General features: G+C 41.1%; 1 protein-coding gene across 1 annotated transcript; it reads right to left on the bottom strand.

Moving 5' to 3' along the window:
• Nucleotides 1-16,576: 16,576 nt before the first annotated feature.
• LOC143036056 (protein FAM200C-like) lies at nucleotides 16,577-18,721 on the bottom strand. Its single transcript, XM_076203312.1, has 2 exons — nucleotides 18,649-18,721; nucleotides 16,577-18,426 (listed from the first exon to the last, which is right to left on the bottom strand). Exon 2 carries the CDS (start codon nucleotides 17,962-17,964, stop codon nucleotides 16,636-16,638), a length of 1,329 nt encoding a protein of 442 aa, XP_076059427.1. The 5' UTR covers nucleotides 17,965-18,426; nucleotides 18,649-18,721; the 3' UTR covers nucleotides 16,577-16,635.
• Nucleotides 18,722-18,976: the final 255 nt, after the last annotated feature.

The following is an 18,976-nucleotide window of genomic DNA, read 5'->3' as shown; positions in this document are numbered from 1 at the left end:
TGTTGGGAGAACATGACAGTGAGAGGAGGAGAAGACTTCTGGGGTAATGTACTACAGGACATGACCATGGAATATACAATGACTCAGTGGGTCAGTGAAAACACCAGATACAGAAATAATGAGGACCCGTCGAAACTAGATTTGATATTTATAACAGAACCTGAAATTGTGAATAAAATCCAGTACAAGACACCAATTGGAAAGAGTTACCATATATTCATTGGGACTGAACTAAAGGAAGAAATATACATGGAGAGAAATGAAAAGTATAGGAAGAGAAGATTGATGTACAACAAAACGGACTTTGGAAAACTAAAAAAATTCTTCCAGAGTGCAAACTGGGAAAGTTTTTACATGGAAGAGACAACATTGGAAAAGAAATGGAATATCTTGATGGATAATTACAATGAAGGGGTGAATAGGCACGTACCAAGACAAAAGCCAGAGAGAGTGTACGTTGAATGCTGGTTCAACAAAAGATGCAGTGAGGCAAAAGATAGAAGGGACAGAGCTTGGAAAAGATGGAGAAAAAATAAAAAACCTGGATGATGGCAAGTTTATATAAACTATAGAAATGAGTATGTTAAAGTGAGAAGGGAGGAAAAAAGGAACCATGAAAAGGATATTATAGATAAATGCAAAGAGCAACTCAAGCTATTCTATCGATACGTGAATGGTAAACTTAAAAACAAACAGGAATACACACAAGAATTAGAAATGGCTGAAGTCATAAATAATCACTTCAAATCTGTCTTCACTAGAGAGAAAGCACAATATTGGGATGAAGAAAATGAAAAGTGATCTCCCCTCATGAGCGAGATAACAATAACACAAAAAGAAATAATGGAACTTCTATCAAACCTTGACGTCAGGAAATCACATAGCCCGGATGGAATTGCAAATTGGATTCTAAAATAATGCAAAGAAGAACTAACGAACAAAATACATAACATAATAAGTTGCTCACTTAAAGAAAGAAAAATATCAAAAGACTGGAAAAATGCTAACATTGTACCAATACATAAAGGAAGAAACAAGGAAGAATCAACTAACTACAGACCAATCTCACTAACAAGCACTATAGCCAAAATTTGTGAGAAAATCATCAAGAATAAATGGGTAAAACACCTGGAAAACAACAAAATAATAAACCCAAGACAGTTTGGGTTCAGACAAGGAAGATCATGTACCACAAACTTAATATATTTCTACTCAAGAGTAATAGACATAGTGCAAGAAAGGAATGGGTGGGCTGATTGTGCCTTCCTGGACTTACAAAAAGCTTTTGACAAATTACCACACACAAAATTATTTAAAAAACTGGAACATATAGAAGGGATACAAGGGAACCTACTGAAATGAATGGAGGACTTCCTGATTTGTAGAAAGATGAGGTTGGAAAGAGGTGATCCGTGGAGTACTGCAAGGATCTGTGTTGACTCCAATAATGTTTGCTATTTATGTGAATGATATGGAAGATGATGTGAAATGTTACATGAGCTTCTTCGCAGACGACGCCAAACTGTTAAGGAAAGTAAAAACTGAAAAGGATTGCGAATCACTGCAGGAAGACCTGAATAAAGTATAGAACTGGAGTCAGAAATGGGAGGTGGACTTCAATATTAACAAGTGCAGCATAATGGAGTTTGGAAAAAGCAAAAATAGAATATCAGGACAATGTAAAATTGGAACCAAAGAGGTAATGAAGGAGAGATCCGAAAAAGATTAATGTCTAATTTATCTCAAACGACTTGTCCTATGATAAACAGATAAACAAAATTGGCGGAGAATCCTACAATTTGCTAAGGTCAATAAAAGTGGCATTTACATATTTGGACGAGGAAATTATTAAAAAAATATTGGTCGCCCAGTACCAAAAGAATATAAAGAAAATAGAAAGAATCCATAGAGCAGCCACAAAAAAGGCACCTGCTCTAGAAACTTGTCATATGAGGAGAGATTGGCTAAACTGGAGTTACCGACTCTGGAGCAAAGAAGAGAGAGAGGTGACGTACTGACCATCTACAGAATCATGAAGGGCACAGAAATACTCGATAGAGAAGACTTGTTAAACTAGGACAAGGGAAGCACAAGAGGACATGGAAAGAAAAGTAAAAAACATAGCTATAGAGGAGATCTGAAGAAAAACATTTTTCCACATAGAGTGGTGGACACTTGGAACAAACTGGGCAATGAAATAGTGTGAGCAAAAACCATTCATGAGTTTAAGAGCAAACTAGACACTGCGAGATACAAAGGCGGGACATCACGAGCGTAACTTCCCTTCCCGCAGCATACAACTAGTTAAATACAACTAGGTAAATACACACACACACACACACACACACACACACACACACACACACACACACACACACACACACACACACATAATTTCAGTATCGCTGCGCTTCGAGTCGTTACTCCAACTCTCGTGGTCAGGGAGTTGGGTGTGTGTGCGTGTAAGGTCACAGCATTGCCCATAGATCGGTCATACGAGCTCTGAGCTCTCTTCCGGGGGGGGGGGGGGGGGATAGCTGTCGATCACGAGTCTAACACGTGATCCAAAGATCAAGGTGAATCACACACACACACACACAGACGCCAAAACATTATCTACATTCGTTGCCATTGTCTTCAATCATTCCCCAAGTAAAGTTTCTTCTAAGCCGAATAAAATCGCCTGCGTTATCCAGAGCTAAAGCTTTATATATCAAAATGTGTTCATTTGCAGTCATAAGCTTGATTCACACTATCGGTCCGGTCGCGCTCCGCTCTCGGTCCGGTCCAATATTGTATCATTAATTTCAGTGGAAGCATTCACACTGGCACTCTCGCTCTGCTCTCGCTCCGGTTTCGCTCCGGTCACGGTTCCGTCAAAAGATATTTTACTGGAGCGAGAGCGGACCGTGAGCGCCAGTGTGAACTCAGTTGCCACGGTCCTGCTCCTCCTGCTCCACTCCAGTCGAGATTCAGCCTTCATATAAGCAAGTAGTGTTACCTTCTGTCCTAACAAACCATGGATAATCCAAAGAAAACACCACAATGGGATCATGAGAAAGTTAGATAAATGATAAAAATACGGTTTTTTTTATTATTATTTATCATTGATACAATGACAATGCGTACAGCTAGGATATACATAAGCACCAACTGAATAAAATATAACCTACAAAACTTACTTTAATTTTGTGGATTCAGATGAAATGCTAATAGAATTAGTCAAAAGGTAAACCAGAGCTGTATGACCTGACTTCGCTGCACTACAGTGACAACGTGGCGTAAAGAAGAAGCTGTGTTTAAATAAGCAGGCAGCTGGGTTGTGAAGGTAAGAAATTCCATATAATAGCCTAATGTCCACTGTGGAAATGCATTTCCTATCCTCACTAAACAATTTTCCTATACAATAATGTTTGCATACTTATATTGCCAAGGTACTGAGAAAAAAAAATACACTAACCGAAGAAAGAAATTCCATATGTATAATAACAGCCTATTATCCACTGCGGAAATGCATTTCCTTAGCTCACTCAACAAATATTCCTACACAAGTTTGTTTGTCTACTTATATTTTATCATTTTGCCAAGGCATTGAACCAGCTGTGGAGCTGAAATAATCTTTCAGTGTTTCTCTCACACCAAAAGCCTCTCTTGTAGCATTTCTCCCTCTTCCTCTCATTGGACGTACTGTGTTTGATGGGAGCATGACAACAGTATCTGGTAATGCAACAGCATTTGGGTGTATCAGATTGTGAAGTATGCATGTTGTTGTAATGATTGCATTAGCGTTAGAAGACATAGCTTTAAGTTTCCTTAAATATATTCTGAAGGCTTGCACTAGAATACCAAATGTGCACTCAACTATCCTCCTGGCTCTAGATAATCTATAATTAAAAATCCTCCTCTCTACATTATGTTCAGTCTGTGAACCTGGGTAGGGCCTCATCAAATTTCTCTTCAGCGGGAAAGCCTCATCTCCCACTATAACGTATAGTGCAAGCACATCAGTGCCAGGAAGTGCAGCATCATCTGGTACATTTCAGGTCATCCTCAATTTTGGATAGTATTTTCTCAAATGTTCCTTTGTTCATTCTGAAATAGCTGTGGAATTTACTCTCATTATCAATAAGACGAGGATGCAGAGTATGAAATTCTCCTTCAGTCTTGCAACAGTCTTTTTTTTTTTTTTTTTTTTTTGTATTTTGTTTTCCTTCTTCTTCTTCATCAAGTGCAATAGCGATTATTGCCAACTCGGCGTCAGAAAAGTCACACATCCTTCGTAACTAATAGTAAGACTTCTACTGGTGTCGAGGGAGGGGCAATGACGGGAGCGATAGCGGAGCGAGAGCAGACCGTACGTGTGAATACCTCATAACCGAGAGCGGACCGAGAGCGGAGCGAGAGCGGAGCGAGAGCGGAGCGAGAGCGGAGCGCGACCGGACCGATAGTGTGAATCAACCCTTACCTTCCCGGTGTGATGGTATTGTACCATTATGTGTAATATACTTACGTAATGCGTTGTAGCATCGTACAGTTATTGTTGTGTATTATACTTTCACTCTCTACAGCTCTCTCTAACATAAGAAGAAGAACATAAGAAATAAAGGAGACTGCACGAGACCATAAGGCCTACACTAGGCAGCTCCGTATCCATCACCACCTGTCATCCCCATCCATAAAGTTGTCTAATCGTTTTTTAAAACAACTGATAGTTTCAGCGCTTACTACATGGTTACTAAGTTTATTCCATTCATCGACCACCCTATTAGTAAACCAATTCTTGCCTATTTCCTTCTTAAATCTAAATTTGTCCAGTTTATACGTATTACTGCGAGTCCTGCCCTGTTGTTTTATTATGATGACCTTGTTTGCATTACCCTTGTTATAACCTTTGATCCACTTGAACACTTCTATTAGATCACCCCGCACTCTGCGTCTTTCCAGAGAGTGTAAGTTTAGGTGCCTAAGCCTCTCTTCGTAAGGGAAATTTCCGAGTCCTTGTATCATTTTGGTAATTCTTCTCTGTACTGATTCTAGTGAATTTACGTCCATTCTGTAGGACGGAGACCAAAACTGTACCGCATTGTCAAGGATGGGTCTAACTATCGCTAGATAGAGTTTAATAATTACCTCTGCACTTCTATTCGTTGCCGTCCTAGCAATGAAGCCTAATGCACTGTTAGCTTTATTTCTGGCGCTAATACACTGCTTCCTGGTTTTAAGGTCCGGACTCACCAGAACTCCCAAGTCCCTCTCGCACTCAGATTTTTCTAAAAACGTGTTATCTAAGTTGTATCTATTTTTGGGGTTGTGTAGCCCTACGTTTAACACGCTACACTTAGAGATATTGAAGTTCATTTGCCATTTCACCGACCATGTTAACAGCTTATTAAGGTCATCCTGCAGAATCTGGGCGTCGTCTCCTGACCTAATTAGGCGTCCTATTTTAGTGTTGTCCGCAAACTTACTAACATCACTATTTAACCCTTCGTCTAAGTCGTTTATATACATAATGAACAACAAGGGACCCAAAACCGAGCCCTGGGGGACCCCGCTAGTAACATTGCCCCACCTAGATTTTATTCCATTTATGGTGACCCGCTGTTTTCTGTTACTAATCCAAGCTCTAATCCATTCTAACACTTTTCCTCCTATGCCATGGGCTTTGATTTTATTTAGTAGTCTCTGGTGTGGCACTTTGTCGAACGCTTTGCTAAAGTCAAGGTAAATAACATCGTAATTTTCATTGTTGTCTGACGCTTTATATACCTTAGTGTAAAAGGATAGAAGATTAGTCACACATGACTTACCCTTGGAGAAACCATGCTGTGAAACACGAATTAAATTATGCCCTTCAATGTGTTCTCTGAGTCTATATACTATTATTACTAACTCTCTCTACAGCTCTCTCTAGCTACAAAAAACTAGCTCTCTCTAACTAGAAAACTAATCACTCTCTACAGCTCTGGTTTAGCTGAAATAATCGTCTCTATACAGCTCTAACTAGCTAGAACTAAACGGTGGGCCTTTTCATCCTACCTCGAACTACTCGTCACAATCTGACTGCTCCACGGCGACCCGTGTCGCGAGCTGACCTGCACTGATGCTAACTACGTCCTGCCTACCGACTGCTCGTGTTGATCCAACAACTGCGGGGACCAGCACCTTGTGTTTCTATCTCTCTTTTCTCAACCGAGTCCCTGTTCGGGCGCCAGTGTCAGGGTGGGTTACCAATCTACATTTACACTCGGTATATTGAGAATGGACGCGTGAGAGAAAAGAAAGCATGCACAACACTAACACGTGTCTTTATTAGATAAACAAGAGCACACTAAACTATCTGAACACACGCAAATATATATATATATATATATATATATATATATATATATATATATATATCACCATTGTGATAGAGCTCTACTATCTGCTAATTATGAAATATATATATATATATATATATATATATATATATATATATATATATATATATTGAGACATTCTGACAGGTTGACGTAAGTGGAGTAGGAAACACAGGAATCTTAGTCTTTGAAAAAGCATACCTGCGAAACTAGTCAGGAATAAACTCAAGACTAAGACTCCTGTGTTTCCTACTCCACTTACGTCATATATATATATATATATATATATATATATAGATATATATATATATATATATATATATATATATATATATATATATATATATATATAACACAGGAACCCACAGTCTGAGAAAGAATAAACTTCGAATAAAGAATAATCCTATATTTCGGCTATCAACTGTAGCCCTCTTCAGGAAAGTACATAAGATAGAGAACAGAGGGGACTTATAAACTACAGTAAGAAGAGATGTGGACAGTTGACCTCACTCAGGCGCGGGGCAAACTGGGCTGGCGGAGTGAGGTCAACTGTCCACATCTCTTCTTACTGTAGTTTATAAGTCCCCTCTGTTCTCTATCTTATGTACTTTCCTGAAGAGGGCTACAGTTGATAGCCGAAATATAGGATTATTCTTTATTCGAAGTTTATTCTTTCTCCGACTGTGGGTTCCTGTGTGTTATTTACAAATGTGCTACTACATTTCTATTTAGAAATATATATATATATATATATATATATATGTATATATATATATATGTATATATATATGTATATATATATATTTATATATATATGTATATATATGTATATATATGTATATATATGTATATATATATATATATATATATATATATATATATATATATACACAATAAAAAGCTCAAAACCACTTTCCTCGCCTCTGCAGGCGCGAGACCGAAGCGTCCAATTCTCCAGGCGACAGACGGGCTGCTCGTCACTGTGATCTCCTCCAGGCGATCCCCTGTGTCCTCCTCCTTGGTGGTCGGGCGCTGCGCCTCTTCCTTGGTCTCATGCTCCAGACGAGCCCTGCTGTGTCCTCCTCCTTGGGGACAGGCGCTGCGCCTCTTCTTAGTCCTCCTCAGGACAGAGGTCCGTCTCCTGGGCGAACAGTATCTTCAACTGCCCTCCCCTGTGCTGCTTGGGGGAGGGGGGGGGCTGTTTCCGGCGACAGACGCCGAATCAGTCCTCTCGTCCATCCCCATGCCCTTCCTCTGCACATCCGGGAGGGTGAGGGAGAGTGGGGGGGGGCGATCTGCGCATGCGCGCAGCAGTAGTGGTGACGAAATAGTTGGGCCTAGTTGGCAGCCCTGGGAGGCTAAGCATGACCTCACGCTACCCTGGCGTGGGTCACATTTCTCCGGCCTGGGTCAGATGCGCTGGGCTGACTGCAAGCTCCCAGCTCCGTCACGTGACCCACGTGACAACATAATTAGCATACATTTTGTTGTATATTAATTGTATTATTGTCATTGTGTTATTTAATTACAATTCCGTGTGCCTTTGTAAGGAAAACCAAGCAAATCGTGAAAGTTTCCCGCGTCAACTCAAGGTTTGGCATCCCAGTTGTTACTCCGCTTCCTTACTGTACGCACGCATTTGTAATTGTGGTGTTTTACATTTTATAATACATATTTGTTTGTAGTGATTCGCGTGCTTTTATTTAGCCACTTATAACATTGTGGTAGCACGCGGTGAAGTCGGTTTGTTTTCTTGAATGAATTAATACGGTAGACGATTCTCGAGTGATAAGAACTTTAGTGAACTTTGGCTGGCCAGTTTCATAGCTCCGTGCGGTTGTGTGTTTTTTCTTTCTCCTTTTTTCAGCCAGGTTATTAATAACAGTGACTTTGGGAATTATATATGAACAATCAATCACAATGACTTTGGGAATTACATATGAACAGTGTATTCTTACTGGGCGCCATGTGATTTTTTATCATCCCATGTGGTCTCCAGTTTGGCATCCTGCCTGGATTTTTTTTATATCTTCGTCACTTATATATACATACATACATACATACATATATATGTATATATATATATATATATATCAACCGTTCGACTACTATTACTGTGTGTGTAGTGATTCATCTGGAGGCCTGGATAGGAAAGGATTAATGAGTACGTTACGTCCATGCAGATCGTTTCCGTGTCCGCCGGTTTCAGCTTGTTACATTTTCACAGTGACTATGTTGTTCACCAGTGTTCAATCTTGTGTATTTTTTTTAGTTATGCATGCATGTCAAATTGTGTTATTGTGATTCTGTTGTGATAATTGAGCAATCATTAATTTCTCTAGCCAGGTTGCCATTTGTTTGTCTTGTTGCTTATGTTAGAGGCGGCCATATTTGTTATGTCACGTCCAACCATTTTGCTTTAATCTTTTTGTATAGTTACCCCTTGCGGCGCCGTTTTCCTTGTGAGTCATTGAAAAAATGTTTATATATATATATATATATATATATATATTACAGGCGAGGATTGCTGGTCCATGTTTATCTTTGAAGGGCGTATTTCTGTAAGCGATTGCCATAATTGATGTACAGTATGTATTAGTATTTTTTTTTTTTTTTTTTTTTTGCTATTTTAATACTATTAAGAAGTGGATTACAGTTACCTTGCTCTACTCTGAATATGTCTACTAAGACTAAATTGCCTTCGTTTATTAGTCCCCAAACTCCATCTCAGATGATGGCTCATACATTCACTCTTTTGCATCAGGATCCTTCCATAGTTAGATTTTCGGGTCAGGATTCCCAGTATAAGGCTGCAGATTTTATTCGCTAGTGCGAAGATACTATAGTCAATATTAATGTAACTACTGGGTCTAAGAAAATCTAATTTGTGAGATCTCAACTTGTGCCGAACTCGTTGGTTTCTGAAATAATCTCAGCCTCCTGTCTTGACCTCAAAACATTTAACTATAATTATGATACTTTTAGAACTAGTTTCCTCAAAATCTTTTCTAATACCCCTGTATGTGATACTTTTCAACGGTGCTTTAAGATTGCTTTCGAGGTCTTAGAGTCGTTGTTTCAATCAGATTGGGTATATAGAGATACTATCACTTTGGATAGGTTCCGCCTTATTTTGGATGAGTCTCTATTGTCTTTTGCGACTCGGCTTTCAAGTAAACTAAAGGAAGTGCCTTCTGGTTCTTTGTTTATTAGCAATGCACAACAACATTCCAATGTTCATAGTTCTCCTCCTCTACCCCTTCAGTCATTAGTACCTCTTCTTCGTCTACATTTACACCTCCTGTACTTACATGTACCTATTGTAACATGTCAGGTCACTCTAGGGCTTTTTGCTTTCGCCGTAAGCGTCATGAGCATGCCTCTTTCATGCCTCTTCAGACGTGACACATGACCTCTCTAGAGTTCCGCCTCAGGATAAACTTAGCTACTGTCATATCCACGGTCAATGTAAACATTCGACTGATCAGTGCTCAAAGATTCTGAAACTTAAGGCGGAGACCTCTCATCAATTTAAGCAATCTCAGTCCCATTTTCACCAGCACCTACTTCACAAAACAAGGGATTGACTAATAATAGCCAGTCCAAGATCATCCCTTTGGTGGGTGTTGAGTCTTCTCAATTACTCCTTCCAATTTCTTACGGAGAACACACCTATCTCAGTCACAGTAGATACTGGTGCAGAATGTAGTCTTATAGATAGAAAGGCTTATTACGCTCTCAGGGGTTTGTACAATCTCCCTTCATCTCCTTTTACCAATAGTTTGCATTCTGTACAAGGTTCTCCCATGCCTGTTTTTGGGTCTGTTTGCATTCTCTTGAGGTTTTCCTTGCATGCTATCGTTTTCCATGTTGTTCCTAGAATTGCTCTTATGTGTGATTGCTTCTTGATTGATGCTCTTACAGCTCATGATATACGGTATATATATATATATATATATATATATATATATATATATATATATATATATATATATATATCTCCTAGGCGCCGTGTATTGACTTTTCATAATTTTGTTATTCCTGCAACGGATAGGCCAGTTTCCATATGTAGCTCCCCTTCTGTGCATGATCAGACCATACAGTTGTCTTCAAAGGGTTCTAATATTTTCGACTCTCCTATTCTTTTTAGGTTGCTGTTGTTGTAGGCAAGCATTATATTGGACCTTCAAATTCAGTATGAGTCCCAGTGCGCATTTCAGGTCTTATTTCAGCCTGACTCTGTTCATGTTCGTCGTTTAGCATTGGAAGGAACTCTCTCCACTATTCGTGAGGATCATGTTACCACAGCTATGGTAACCAACGTCACGGGTGCTCCTATCACCCTTTCTCCTGGCAGTCACTTAGATTCCTTTGAAGTAGTTAATGTTAATACTGTCTAGGATTTGCCTTCTATCATAGCAGCTTCTGTACTGCAGTATCCACAAGCAAGTAACACAGCTCACTTGACCTCTAAATATGAGACGTATATAGGTGAGATTGATTTTCCTGATGAGAAGCCTTGTCTCATTGAACTGTTAGTGAACCACCGTCAAGCTTTGGCTTTACCTGGTGATTCATTAGGTGTTACGGATCACGTTGTTCATAGCATTGATCTTCAGCCAGATGTTCGTCCTGTTTATGTACCCTCTTACAGGTTGCCTCACTCTCGTCGGCTTGTTGCGCAGTCCTTGGTTGATGACTCGTTACGTGAAGGCGTTGTACCAGAGTCTCACTCAGAGTGGAACTCGCCGCTCCTCCTGAGCCTGAGTTTCGTTACTCTGTTACATATTTAGAGGCACTGGTAGTGGTGTGGGTTTTAAAGCATTTTCGAGATACCATTTTTGGATATCCTGTTACAGGCTACACTAACCACACTACTGTCACACAGCTTTTCAAGGGCAAAAAACTTTCAGGCCGCCTAGCCAGATAGTTCTTTACAATTGAAGATTTTAACCCAACCCTTAAGCATATTCCAGGACGTGCAAACAATGTTGCTGATTCATTTTCACGTAATATACCTGTACCTGTAGTGACAGTGATTGATACCTTTTCTCTAAAGGATTTGGCCAATGGTCAGCTTTGGGACCCTGTTTGGTCTGCTGGCATTTATGCTTTGGAATCTGGTGATGATACCACCTTACTAGATTTACTGTACCCCTGTCCCAATTTCCCCTACAAGACAATGCTCTCATTCGTAATGTGGAAGTGTCTGAGCAGGATGTGGTACATTTAGTGATCCCTGAGTTTCTAGTCCCTGTTGTTCTGTCTTTTGCTCATGATGCCCCTCAGGCTGTTCACCCAGGTCGTGACAAAACTCTGGCTATACCTCGCAAGAAATATTATTGGCCTAGAATGCGACTGGACATTACAGGTCCCCTTTTGGTTACTGAAAAGTTTCATCTCAATAAGTTCAGGGTCTTTGATCCTTCCCAGTGATTGAGTGAAGTGTTGCACGCTGGTAGGCTTAAGGTAACAAGAGTACCTATCCCTGCATTTGCCCGGCCTCCCCTAAGGCCCACTGTACAAACTATACCTTCTGTATCTACCCCTCACAATTATAATATCCGTTCAAGGGGTCCTATGCCTTAATATCTGTATTTGTCCATTGCTTGAATTGTATTCTTTGTAATGTTTACCATTTTTGTTTCCATTTCTTATGTAATTCTTATGTTGTATTCTTTGTAATGTTTACCATTTCTGTGTCTATTTCTTATGTATTTCTTATGCTGTATAACTTGTAATGTTTACCATTTTTGTGTCCATTTCTTAGGTCTAATGTGTAACTATTGTTTAGCTATTAAGTGTATTGTCCCGAACGCCCGGCAATTGTTATCTTTTGCCTCTTGTTTTTACTGACGCCAGTACTTTTTATGTGTATATATGTTATTATTTAGTACAGATATCTGTGTATGTTGTATTATCTAGGGTGATTTCATGTATACATTTCTTTTTCTCCCCCCAGTTTTGTATGTACACTATGGTGTGTGTGGAGTAGATCATTATTTTGATTTTGTTTTGCCTCGGCCATTTTTTTTTTTTTTTTTTTTTTTTTTTCGTTTGCTCGGTGGGGTCACCGAGTGGTGGTAGCCAAGCGATGTGATGATATCGTCCCATTATCCCATTATGTATAATAAATTTGCGTACTGCGTTGTAGCATCGTACAGTTATTGTAGTGTATTATACTTGAGAATTGCTCATGTGTTTGTGTTTTTCCATTACATAATTATCATACATTTTGTTGTATATTAATTTTATTATTGTCATTATGTTATTTAATTACAATTCCGTGTGCCTTTGTAAGGAGAGTTGTTACTCCACCTCCTTACTAGATGCACGCATTCGTTATTGTGGTGTTTTGGCACATTTTATAATACATGTTCGTTTGTAGTGATTCGCGTGCTTTTATTTAGCCACCCTATAACACTGGATAAGAGCTCAGAGCCCATGTACGAGTGTGGACTGATCTGTGGGTACTGCTGTGACCTTACACACATACAGATACAAACACAAACGCGCGCACACACACACATACACACACAAACACATACACACGAACGACTTGTCCTATGATAAACAAAATAACAAAAATAACAAAATAAGATAACAAAATAAAAATATAAAATAACAATAAATAGATAATAAAAATAAATAATAATAATATAGAATAACAAAATAACAAAATAAAAAAAAATAAAAAAATAAAAAAAATAAAACAAAATAACAAAATTGTCGGGGACACTTACAACTTGCTAAGATCAATAAAAGTGGCATTTGCATACTTGGACGAAGACATGATGAAAAAAATATTGGTTACATTGATAAGGCCTAGACTAGAGTATGCGGCGACATTGTGGTCCCCCAGTACCAAAAAGAATATAAAGAAAATAGAAAGAATCCAAAGAGCAGCTACAAAAATGGCACCTGCACTTGCAAACCCATCATACGAGGAGAGATTGGCTAAACTGGAGTTGCCGACACTGGAGCAAAGAAGAGAGAGGTGACCTACTGACCATCTACAGAATCATGAAAGGCACAGAGATACTTGATAGAGAGGACTTACTTAACTGGGACAAGAGAAACACAAGAGGACATGGAAAGAAAATAAAAAAAAAACATAGCTATAGAAGAGAACTGAAGAAAAACAGTTTTCCACATAGAGTTTTGGACACTTGGAACAAACTGGATAATGAAATAGTATGCGCAAAAACCATTCATGAGTTTAAAAGCAAACTAGACACTGCGAGATACAATGGTGGGACCCCACGAGCATAGCTCCCCTTCCCGCAAAATACAACTAGGTAAATACAACTAGGTAAAATACACACACACACACACACACACACACACACACACACACACACACACACACACACACACACACACACATGTACTGCTCGCAGTACATGGTTAGAATCCTGCCCAGGGCCGTTACTCTGACTCTCGTGGGCGGGGAGGGGTGTGTGTGTGTGAAAGGTCATAGCATTACCCATAGATCGGTCATACGAGCTCTGAGCTCTCCTCCGGGAGGGAAATAGCTGTCGATCACGAGTCCAACACGTGATCCAAAAAAAGACCAGGTGAATACACACACACACACACACACACACACACACACACACACACACACACACACACACACACACACACACACACACACACACACACACACACACACACACACACACACTTCTCATGGCGCTGTGGTTAGAGCTCTGGCCTGCCACTACGGAGGTCCGGGTTCGACCCTCGCCCGGGGCTGAAATAATATCAGTATCGCAGCGCTGAGGGGTGTTACTCCAACTCTCGTGGGCGGGGAGTTGGGGGTGTGTGTGTGTGCAAGGTCATAGCATTACCCATAGATCGGACCTACGAGCTCTGAGCTCTCTTCCTGGAGGGAAATAGCTGTCGATCACGAGTCCAACACGTGATCCAAAAAAAGACCAAGTGAATACACACACACACACACACACACACCGACTCGGTGGTACAGTTGGTAGAGCGCTGAAATGGGAAGCAGAAGTGCTCCTAGTACCCAGTTCGAATCCTGTCCAGGGCCGAAATTAGTTCGGTATCGCTGTGCCTCGGGTCGTACTCTGACTCTCGTGGGCGGGGAGTTGGGGGTGTGTGTGTGTGCAAGGTCATAGCATTACCCATAGATCGGACCTACGAGCTCTGAGCTCTCTTCCAGGAGGGAAATGGCTGTCGATCACGGTCCAACACGTGATCCAAAGACCAAGTGAATACACACACACTCGGAAAGAGACCTTGGAGTAATAATCAGCAAAGACATGACACCGGACAAACATATCAGTAACATACGAGAGGACACGAAAAGAAACTCAAAAATGATAACTATAGAAGAGATCTGAAAAAATAGCTTCCCACACAGAGTGCGTGATGCCTGGAATAATTTAGATAAAGAAACAGTGTGTGCAAACACTATTCAAGATTTTAAGTAAAAACTTGATGCTGAAAGATACAAAGACGGGTCATCACGAGCATAGCTCCCTTCCCGTATAATACAACTAGGTAAATACAACTAGGTAAACACACACACACACACACACGGTACCTGGTTCGAATCCTGCCCAGGGCTGAAATAATTTCAGTATCGCTGCGCTTCGAGTCGTTACTCCAACTCTCGTGGGCGGGGAGTTGGGTGTGTGTATGCGTATAAGGTCATAGCATTACCCATAGATCGGTCATACGAGCTCTGAGCTCTCTTCCGGGAGGGAAATAGCTGTCGATCACGAGTCCAACACGTGATCCAAAGACCAAGGTGAATACACACACACACACACACACACCTAACTCCTTGCTCACCAGAGTTGGAGTGCCAGCTCGCAGTGCAGCGATGCATATATATATATATATTTTTTTTCATATCTGGGCGGAACTCGAACTCGAATCGCTGAGTCAGTACCCCTGCATAGTCGAGCCAGTCGCACTGTGTGTGTGTGTGTGTGTGTGTGTGTGTGTGTGTGTGTGCGTGCGTGCGTGCGCGTGTGAGTGTGCGTTTGCGTGTGAGCGTGCGTGTGAGTGTGCGCGTGTGCGTGTGTGTGTGTGTGTGCGCGCGCGCGCGTCCATCTTACGGCCAGAGTTATGTGGAAGACGCGTAAGAATCGGTATTCGAGTGCCTTTGTTTCCAGAGACGGTTTTAACCAGGTCCTTTCCTGGTGACGATGGCTAGATTTAGGGAAGAGTTACGGGGCAAAAGCTGTCTCCCATTGATATTACGTGCATTGATTGATATCCTACGAGGCCATGCGACCTCATGGAGTCACGTGATCCAAATGTGACGTCATGGATCCACGTGACCTGTGACGTCATGGGGAACTTGATGAGACTCGGACCGAATCATCAGCAAGAACAAGAAACCTGAATAAGACTTCGGTCGAAATGACGATTTGGATAAAGAATGTCTCATCTGATTAGGATAATCTGGTGTCAGTCAGTACGATACGCCTATCTCATGTACTTGATAAGAAATCCTTACCATGTACCAAAAGGGAAATTTATGACTTGTATTAAATGCCATTAAATATCTTCAATACAATGCACATGTTTACATATACATAAGATTATGACATACGTACATAATACAGTATATAAACAAGATTATGATATCCACCCAAGAACGTGGCAATGGCAGACATGAAATATTCTATTAAATTTACCCTAGAGCGTGACACCTTCCCCCTTGAAACTGACGCCTTGAGAGAAAGTATCAACAAGGACATTTTTGTAGCCAGGCACGTGTTTTATATTGAGATTATAAGACTATAAAAATAAGTTCCATCTAGTTAGTTGTAAGTTTGATTCTGAGATGGCCATCTTATTAAAAAAAATTGTGAGCTGTGTGCGTATGGCTTGGGGAAAAGAAAAGTGTAAAAAGCTCAAAGTGCTGTGCAAAAGCTGCAGCCACACTCCTTCTCTATGTATTATATTGCATTGTATGCTAGTACAGGAAAAAAAATAGATTAGCCACGCACTCAGAAATATGGGTCCTAGAGATAAGGAATGTGTTAAGAAACGAGTCATATCAAGACTGATGACAGGTTATGCAAATCACTCACTAGAACAGTGGTTCCCAACCTATTTTCTGTCATTTCCCCTTGCACCCAATTCAACCATCCAGATTTCCCCCTTCATGTGTATGAGAGAAAGAACAGTTAAAACACACCGAGAGTATTTACTAGTTTATTTTTCAAATGCACTAACACAGCTAACATTAAATTGTATTGAATAAGAACACTAACACTAACACAGCACTTTAGTGTGACTTCTGGCATTGTTTGCCTATCACGAGTCCTTCAATGTCTGGGGGAGTTATGGAGAGCGCACATCGAAGATCCGCCTCCACTTCCAACTTGTTGCGTGCCTTTGTTTTGAGGTGTACCAGTGCCGAAAATCCTGTCTCACACAGATAGGTGGAAGAAAACTGGACCAATATCCGCAGAGCATTGGTCGCAAGAAGCGGGTAGGTTCCTCGGACTTGGGTCCAAAACTCTTCCAGTTCCATATTCTGGAAGGCATCCTTCGCTGGAGAGTCGTTTTTCAAGTCCAGGAACTCTTCCTGCCACGCGTCTGGCACATCAACGTTCCTCTGAAATGGGTCTCTGATAAGCTTGTTCTCGTTGCTCTCGTTTTTGATCCCCGGGAAGTAATACTTGAATTCTTCCTCCAAGCCTTCGAGGTGTTGTTTGATATCCTCGGCTATTGGATCAGGCAGACCATCCTCCATATCCTCCACACATTCGTTGAGAGCGAGGAATGAGGAAAAACTTCCACTCCCCGCTCTTTTCTTCCACAGTTCCAGTTTAGCCACGAAAGCTCTGATCTTGTCCGACTGAAAAAGAATGTTGGTCCCTTTGCCCTGCAGTTTCCTGTTGAGCTCGTTCAATGCACTGAAAATATCGGACAAGTAGGACAGCCGCACACGGAAAAACTCATCCTCCAACGCCTCCAGAAGCACAACATTCTCTTGGGCCCGAAGGAAGGCTACCACCTCATCAAACAATTCCAGGACTCGCTGCAACATGTTTCCCTTCGAGAGCCACCTCACCTGAGTATGAAATAGCAACGATTCGTGGTCGGCTCCCATGCCTTCACAGAGCCGACGGAACAGCCGAGTGCTCAGAGCGGAACCCTTGGTAAAGTTGACGTCATTGATGACAGTCTCGAGATGCTGCTTGAAGTTCTTGGGGAGAGTTCTCGAAGCAAGCACCTCTTTGTGGATCAGACAGTGTGTCGATTCCACTGCCGGATTCTTTTGCTTGACGAGCGTGACGAACACCGATCGAGAGCCAAGCCTGGCTGGGGCACCATCCGTGCACACCCCAACCAGAGACTCCCAGCTGATGTTGCTGCCTTCGAAAAAGTCATTGATAAGGCCCATCACATCCTGAGCTTTGGTCGTGGTCTGGAGAGGTTTGCAGAAGAGGAATTCTTCTGCAATTCCTTTTTCGGTGGTATAACGAACAAAGACCAAAGCTGGGACAGATTGGCAACATCTGTCGATTCGTCGAGTTGAATCGAAAAAAAAACTGTGACCCTTGAACCTTCTGAACAACTTGGTTCTTGATGCTCTCAGCCATATCATTGATCCGTGACCGAATGGTGTTGTTTGAAAGGGAAATCTGGGTCATCTTGTTGTGGGCAGCCTCACCAAGGACCAACTTCACGCACTGCAGCATACAGGGCTTCACCAATGTTTCACCAATTGCGTATGGTTTCTTCTCCCTCGCAATCTTGTACGAGACTTCGTATGACGCTTTCACAATAGCGTCCGTTTGCTGACGAAACGTTCCAGTTGAGTCCAGTCTCGTCTTCTTCAGATAATTTTGTTTCAGCTTGAAGTATTCACGATCCTTGTTTTGTAGTTCGGGATGGCATCCTTGAAGGTGTTCCTTCAGCTGGAATGGCTTCATGCTACCATTCCCCAAGGTCTTTGTGCAGATGACACATTGTGGCAGATGTTCCCCGTTATTCACAACAAACGTAAAACCGAAGTCTAGATACGCTTCTGAATATGTTCGTTTTTTCGACATGATCACTTGCGGACCTGAAAAGAACAAGAGAGATTATATTAAGACATGTAATAATTTACAAGGAGTACAGAGTGAGACCGAGAATTGCCATCCGGTTCTCGTATGCCTAGGCTACTCCAATTGTTCTCTTAAACACACTATACCTCTATTATACATTATTACATGTATATTATTACATTTTATACATACACAATACATATTATAATGTATAATAAACAGAAACTAACTGCATCCACCTGGTTTGGTTTGGTTTGGGGTTGAAGGGAGCTGACCGGGGGTGGTCCTATGCCCTGCCACCACAACGAAAAAGCTTGAACAGGGGTGGAAGCGTGGATGACGCGTGTAAACATTGTACCATCCTCGCCTTGCGCATGCGCAGTTATCCAGCTACCACCATTACCACTTACCAATGTTACCAATTTCCGAACTTCTCTATTTCCGGACCTGTCTCGGTCTCTATTTGTACGGAAATTCGAGGTTTGAGTGTATTTTCTAATTATTTTCTGATAATTTCCAGAATTTTAATTCCAGACTAGAATTTCCCCCCTGAAACATCCAAATTTC

Source organism: Oratosquilla oratoria, chromosome 20, assembly GCF_046742065.1.
Source record: "Oratosquilla oratoria isolate Oo_2021 chromosome 20, ASM4674206v1, whole genome shotgun sequence".
Lineage (NCBI taxonomy): Eukaryota > Metazoa > Arthropoda > Malacostraca > Stomatopoda > Squillidae > Oratosquilla > Oratosquilla oratoria.
This window is presented reverse-complemented; position numbering and strand designations above follow the sequence as displayed.

Coding starts and splice junctions, on each gene's coding strand:
- LOC143036056 (XM_076203312.1), bottom strand. CDS start 17,964: ATGATATGGCTGAGAGCATCAAGAACCAAGTTGTTCAGAAGGTTCAAG.